The sequence below is a fragment of the Meriones unguiculatus genome, chromosome 19, assembly GCF_030254825.1.
Source record: "Meriones unguiculatus strain TT.TT164.6M chromosome 19, Bangor_MerUng_6.1, whole genome shotgun sequence".
Classification (NCBI taxonomy): Eukaryota; Metazoa; Chordata; class Mammalia; order Rodentia; family Muridae; genus Meriones; species Meriones unguiculatus.
This window is the reverse complement of record NC_083366.1, coordinates 13516016-13523172: the sequence shown is the minus strand read 5'-3', so window position 1 is coordinate 13523172 and position 7157 is coordinate 13516016. Positions and strand designations below refer to the sequence as shown.

Below are 7157 nucleotides of genomic sequence, written 5' to 3'. Positions count from 1 at the left end.
AAAATTTATTAATCACTTTACAGACTGATCCCAGCTCTATCCCTCCTTTCCTCCCAGTTCCACCCTCACACACCCTTTCCCCAAACCCCCTCCTTCTCAGAGAAGGGGAGGCTCTCAGTGGGTACCAACCTACTCTGGTACTTCAAGTCACATTTGGACTAAGAGCATCCTCTCCCACTGGGGACTGACAAGGCAGCCCAGAAAAGGATCCAGAGGCAGGCAACAAAGTCAGAGACAGCCTCTACTCCCATTGCTAGGGGACCCACACAAGACCAAGCTGCACATCGGCTACATATGTGTAGGGGGTCTAGGTCAGCCATGCATGTTCTTTGGTTGGTGGTTCAGTCTCTGTGAGCCTCTATGGGCCCAGGTTAGTTTACTCTGAAGGTCTTTTTGTGGTGACACTGACCCATCTGGCTCCCTGTATTCCTTCCTCCTACTCTTCCACAAAACTCCTGCAGCTCTGACTATTGTTTGGCTGTGTGTCTCTGCATCTGTTTCTATCAGATGCTGGGTGGAGCCTCTCAGAAGATAGTTATGCTAGGCTTCTGTCTGCAAGCATAGCAGAGTTTCATTAGTACTGACAGGGGGTTCCTCTCTCCCATGGGGTGGATCTCAAGTTGGGCCAGTCATTGGTTGGTCATTCCCTCAATCTCTGCTCCATTTTAATCTCTACACTTTTGTAGAATAGAAGGTTTTATGTGGGGGTTGGTGTCCCCCTCCCTTCACTGGAAGTCTCACCTGGATACAGGAAGTAGTGGCCCCAAGCTCCTTAATCCCCACCGCTAAGAGTCTCAGCAAGGGTCACCCTCATAGACACCTAGGAGTCTCTATTGTCCAAGTGATGCCCCCACACACACCGATTTCCATTCTCTCTCCTGGTCCCAAGGGAGGATGCTTGAATCTCACTCAGAAGAGGAAATAAAATAAACATCTGAAGTAGGTGGAAAGAGAGAACAGGGTGAGAGAGGGCCTGGGAAGGGTAAGGACTGGAGATTATCCTGCTTTCTTACAGAACCAAGGACCAGCAGCCTAAGGATAGAACCACCTACAGTGATCTGGGCCTCTCATATCAATCATCAATCAAGCATGTACCACAAGCTTGTCCACAGGCCAATCTGGTGGGAAATGTTCTCAGCTGAGGTTCCCTCTTCCAAAATGATGCCAACTTGTGTCAAGTTGACATAAAAGGTAGCCAGCACAGTGGAAGAACTTAAAAGATTCTTGAGAGCATTCTAATCTCATTGTTTTTATGCTCTTTGCTTTCAACATGGAATTCAGTAGGAATGTTCAGCATTTGTTGCCAATAGCATTGTACAACCCCAGACTCTGGAACTGAGCAGATGTGGACTTGAGTGCCTGTTCTGTTACATAGTATGGTATAAATTTGCAAAGCAATGTCCTGCAAATAAGGATAAATGTAGTATGGACTAAGATGCTCTGTATGACAGACTGGAACCAGAATCTCTTAGCTCTCTAACAAAAGCTGGACTTGTACTTCAGTCTCTGTCTGTGAGGGGTCCAGTTGAGCAAGAATTCTATTAAGTGAAGATCCTCTGTTCTCCACATCTGATTAAATTCCTCATGTCTCACCATCCCCTTATCCCTATTTACTCTGAATAACTCCCCGTCACTGATGCCTACTCTACTCTTTGGCGACAATCTCCCCTCTGCCTACTCTACTCTTTGGCGACAATCTCCCCTCTGCCTACTCTACTCTTTGGTGACAATCTCCCCTCTGCCTACTCTACTCTTTGGCGACAATCTCCCCTCTGCCTACTCTACTCTTTGGCGACAATCTCCCCTCTGCCTACTGTACTCTTTGGCGACAATCTCCCCTCTGCCTACTGTACTCTTTGGCGACACTCTCCCCTCTGCCTACTCTACTCTTTGGTGACAATCTCCCCTCTTCCCTTGTTGTGTTGCAAGTTGAGCCCCACATCTCTGTTCCCTACAGCCAAACCCCGCCAAAGTGCTTCCTACACCCAGTGCAGCGCTCTTGAATACTCTGCCTTGTCTTTTGAAATGGGTCAATATGATTTTTTTTCCTCAGACTGTATCTGCCTTAGATGGTTGTGGTGAAGATGAGAGCTGAAATGCAGGGAAAGCACTTAGGGGGAGTCTCCTGCGGGGATAGTGTGTGATGCTTTCCCGCTTTAGTCACGATTCTGTTCTTGTTTCCTTGATAGTCTGCCTTCCTCTTTCTTGAGATACTCATGGCCAATATTTCCCCCTCCCCCCAGGAATTGTCTTTTCTGGGTTTAAAAACTGTGCCCCTTAACTTTTCTTTATATAATGTTTGAAAGCATCTCATCTTCCTGGTGCTTCCCTCTCAGGGAGGCATTGTCAGTAGTTGATGCTGGGGCTCTTGTTCTCAGACAAACCCCTGTGCTTGAGTGCTCACTGGGCACCTACTAGCCAGAAGGGATTGTCACTTGCTGTCCAGCTAGAGATGGGACTGTCCACTTCCCAATGGAATGGCAGGTGTGGGGTAGGGGAAGGAGTAGACAGATGGAGGGAAGCAAGAGACTGTGAGAGCTAACTCTACCTATCCCCTAGTTTGTCAGATAAGAATGATGTCCACAGGGATCTCCCTCTCTCTGTGGCACTTCTGAGCCTGCCTTTTTTGTTGCTTGGCTAGCTCCTTTTCCTACCACAGGTGTGTGGCTGGGTGCCACACACCACATGTGCCCAGAGAATTCTAGTTACTTTTGATTTATGATCTTGTTCCCATAATCTATTTCCATAGCTATTCTCAGCTCTGTATCATTCTGGGTTTAAACAATACCTTCTTAGGATCTTTAAACAGCAAGAGGGTGAAGGGACCAAGCTTCTGGCTCAACGGTTACTTCTTGCTAATGCAAGGACCAGAACCTTCCAGTGAGGAAGTCTACTGAGTTACTCCACGGCATGTGGCGGCTTGCCACACTGTATCATAATGTTTGAGATTATGCAGGAAGTTGGATTTAGCCTTTTGTTTTGGAAGTTCAAGTCTATGGTTGAGTGCTGTCACTGCTGCAAGCCTCTGGTGAGGATGTTTGATGACAAAAGTGAGGGGCATGTGGTTGGGACAGAACCATGTCCAACACAAGCCAGGTAGCAGCAGAGTGAAGGGAAGTGAGCAGGGTTTCACAGTCTCCTTCCAGGGCATGTTCCATGACCCAAAGACCTCCCCCAGCCCCTTGGCCCCATGTCCTAATGGCTTTACCTCCTCTTTGTGCTTTGGGATCTACACCTTTAACAGTTCCTCAGAGTTGAACAACCATCACCAGGACCCAAGTGTAGAGCAGACTTACTTCGCAAAGATAACTTCTTCCAATGTCAAATGTTTTTCTGATAAAGGAAACTAGGTATAAAGGTGGAGCTCTTCACCGTTGGCTTATTATGAATAGGAACACTTCATATTGTGTATGAAATAAACTATAAAGTGCTTTTCTGTCTTTAATTTTTAATTTTATTGGTGACAGTGTAAAAAGGTACATGAAAATCTCTGCCATCTCTACCAATGTATTTAAATAAAACAAGAATTCTAAGACTTGGATTTCAGTGATGACTAGAACACTATATCTTTGCTGTATAAAAATCTCCCAGTCTATAAAATCTGCTCATTTCCCTGTGTCTTAAAAAAATAGCCGTGAGAACCAGAAGAGAGAGCTTATTGAAGACAAACACAGACAGACTCCCAATGAAGACCAGTGCAAGATGGGTTATAAATGAGTCAGCAATGCTATGAGCAATGTTGTTTACCAGTGTTCTTTATGAGGATGGGATGCTGAAGAACATGCCAGCAGAGGGTTCCCCTGACCTCGGTTTTCTGTGTGCATGTGTGTGACAGCCTCCTGCACTTCCATAGTTGGGACTATAGGACCTCATGGTTTGCCTTTGATACTTTGTTTAGTGTCGGTCCTGTCTTCCTCCTGGAATCTTTAGTTTGTCCCATATGGCTGTCTCTCACAGTTCTTATGTTTAGCCCTAAGAGTTCTCTGAGTTCTTTCAAGACCAGAGATGCATTCCAAATTTCTGAGGAGTTTGTATTTGTCCTGTATCAGGAGGCACAAAAGATGAAGCATTGGTGTAGAGAGAGTTGTTTGTCATCCCTCAAATCATATCATACAGATGGCTTTCTGCCCATAAAATGTCCTACCAAAAAGACAACAGTAAAGACATCCCAGAGGCTTGCATCTAACCCTTAAAAAACTCTTTGAGGCGAGTGCAATGCTTCATAGCTACTAGCCACACAGACTGGGAACTAGATCTGAGTTCCTGATAGATAGAAACCAGCTACCAGGACAGATTTAACTGACAAGCAGGGGAAGATGAACGGCAATGATGATTGACTCTGCGCCTTTCATTTTCTTTCTGAGGAACTGTGGCGACTGAAGCCAAATGGCTCCTTTCCAGGTCAAGGCACCGCATAAAATTTACTGACTGTGAGTTTGGCTCATCTTTCAGATAAAGTGTCATTGTTGAAATTGAGACACAGATTTTCCCAACTGCTTTGTAAACGTTAGGATTTTGGTCAGCTTGTTGTATCACACTTAGTATTCAGAATATTAATTAAAAAATAACTAACCCCAGTGTAAACATGCCTCAGATACATAGGTCTATAAAATATTGCACATAAAATTTTGTTCAGCATTTCTCCATAGCAATTTTTCATTTTTATAAAAAGGATATAAAGTTGTGCAGACCATCTTATGAATTTGACTGGTCAATATTACTTCAAAATGATAACACTACAAATGATTATGGATTATTTACAAGAGCTTTAAGCAATGTTTTCTGGATATTTAAGTAAAAATAATGGTAAAACAGCTTAAATATAAAAGATTATTCTCCAAGATTACCTGCTAGGAAAGACTAACAGTGAAGAGTGAGTGATAAAGCCATAATAAGCATTATTAGGTCCTTAGGAGTGAGTTTTTTTATCTCACACTTGTATATCTCAAACTTATACAATATAAGTTTGTATATTGCTAACATTTTTTCTTTTATATAATTGTGAGGTATTACAATGAAAACAAGTGTATAAATCTCAAGCTAAATACTGATGTTTACTATAGCTATTAAGATAATATTCACTCATTATTAAATTGTTTTTTAGATAGACTTTACAAATTGTGCTAGTACTTTTAAACATCATTAGGGTATTGAGTACCTAAATGTATGCTTTAAAGAAATCAGTGAAAATAGTTTTTTTTACATGTATAAAAGGCATTGTAAATACAAGATTTCTGTAAAGTTGAATTATGCAGATGTGAGTTCCTGGAGAAATGAAGAAAAGTAACTCCAGGTAGAAGACAGCAAGATATTAAGCAAGACAGAGCCCTAATACTAATGTGTGTGTAACACATGAAGAAGCCCAATTAAACGTGTTATCCGCACAGACTAGTTATTTTAAGATGAAATAAGATGAGTGATGTTGAAGTCTAGCTAACCAAATCTTAATTTCCAAATCCTCTAGATGGCCCATTTCTCTACCTTCGAGAAATAGAACATAAATAAATACATCGTGAGTCCTCAATGTATGAAATGATTTTGGTTGTTCCACAAGTACTTTCACAGTCCCGACAACATGTTGCTTGTCTCCCTGAGCCATCACATCCTTAGAAAAGTTTCTCTTCCATGGGGAGGTTTCAGAGATTCCATCGGATTACAGTAGTGTTCAATCTTACTTCATCTTGTCTCTGTAGGAATTGTTTTTGCAGGTCGCTTTGGGTTGATCTGGGCATCCACCTGCGTTCCTACAACCGTTCCAAAATGTCGGCCAGATGTGAAACGGTGAAAGCAAAAGAAATCTTCGTGACTGCTGAATATTTCGACAGTTGGTGGTGGTTTCTTTGCCTCAAGGGTCTCTTCATGTCAATCAATGCATGAAGTAGATGAGGTGATCATTAGGCACCCTTCCATTTCCTGGGTCGCTGGCAGGTATGGAAGGCTACGATCATTTAGCCCTTGTGTCCTTTTCTTTCTTTCTGTCTTTTAACAGGACCAGTGCTTGGATTTTAGGTCTTTGTGTTTCTAAGTCATGCCTCTGGGGTCTTGTCACTGGTCAATTGTTCCCTGTCTGTCATTTCATCCTGGGGAGGTCTTGCTCTATCAAAGAATCCACACTAGGAGAAAGAAAAAAAGTAGGCTAAAAATCAAGTCGTCTGGGGAATTTGTAAAATACTTTATTTAGGGAATTTATGTTTTGTATATTTTTAAAGAAACCCAGGGATATGAGAATGCTATCTGTCCAATTCTCCAAATTACGAGGGGAAACCAGAGTTCTGGTTACCTGTGGAGAGGATTCATTGCTCAGACAAGGTTGGCAGAAGGCAGAGAAGCTGTGCCCTTCCTCCTGCCACACAAGCAGGGTGGTAGAACGCCTTCATTCTATAGACTCTTCTCACAGACCTTGGGCATTTTTCTGTTATAGCTAGCATTCTAAGAATCCCTCTCTGCTTCCCTGCATGCTTTCCTCATGGTGCATGACTGCAGGTTTGACAAAGGTCACTTCCTGTGGTGTTCTATAGGGTCCTTAAGACACAGTAGACGAAGATGTGACTGTCCTTATGTACTTGGTGGGACACACAGTGTTGAGAGGAAGATCCAATTTGTCATTTATGTCAGTTTATGCCAATGACAGTACCAGGCAGGAGGGAACAATCTGTGACTTCCCACAGGTTTACCAGTACTCTGGCAAAACTGGTTCTAGAATAGTCTTTCTATTGAATTTCAAATTAATCGTTATCACCAGAGGATGCATCTTTTCCTAAAACCCTAGAATTTTAATTATTATTTATCGTTTTTTTTTTTTTTTTTGTGGGAAACACAACATAGTTTTTTGTAAAAACTAGTTGGGTGTTCTGTCATTTAGAACATAGAATTCTACCCAGTTCCTCTAAATAGCAGACTAATGCTAAAGTTACCTCTACGCGTGAGCCATGGGCTATATGGGCTCAGGAGAGTAAAGGCAACCCATAATGATTTAAAAAGCGATTCTTTAACTCAAACAAGGCTTTCTAAGTTCACAGTAAAGCATACAGCTGCCTATTTCAAAATGTATAAAGGTCTTGCTCTTAGCCACATAATAGAGGTTGACCAAGATGTGACTGGGCTAATTCTTCTAGTCATGTCACTGTGACACTGCTTTTCATTTAGAGTGGAGGGCT

General features: G+C 42.4%; 1 protein-coding gene across 2 annotated transcripts in view; it reads right to left on the bottom strand.

Annotated features, from left to right (window-relative positions):
- Window positions 1-3431: 3431 nt before the first annotated feature.
- The window catches only part of Itga8 (integrin subunit alpha 8), a 182653-nt gene continuing 178927 nt past the window's right edge, over window positions 3432-7157 (bottom strand). For both annotated transcript variants that reach the window (XM_021657791.2, XM_060372338.1), the window contains one exon: window positions 3432-6113. In XM_021657791.2, coding sequence (XP_021513466.1) covers window positions 6027-6113 — 87 coding nt within the window. In that variant the 3' untranslated portion in view covers window positions 3432-6026. The remainder of the gene's footprint in view (window positions 6114-7157) is intronic.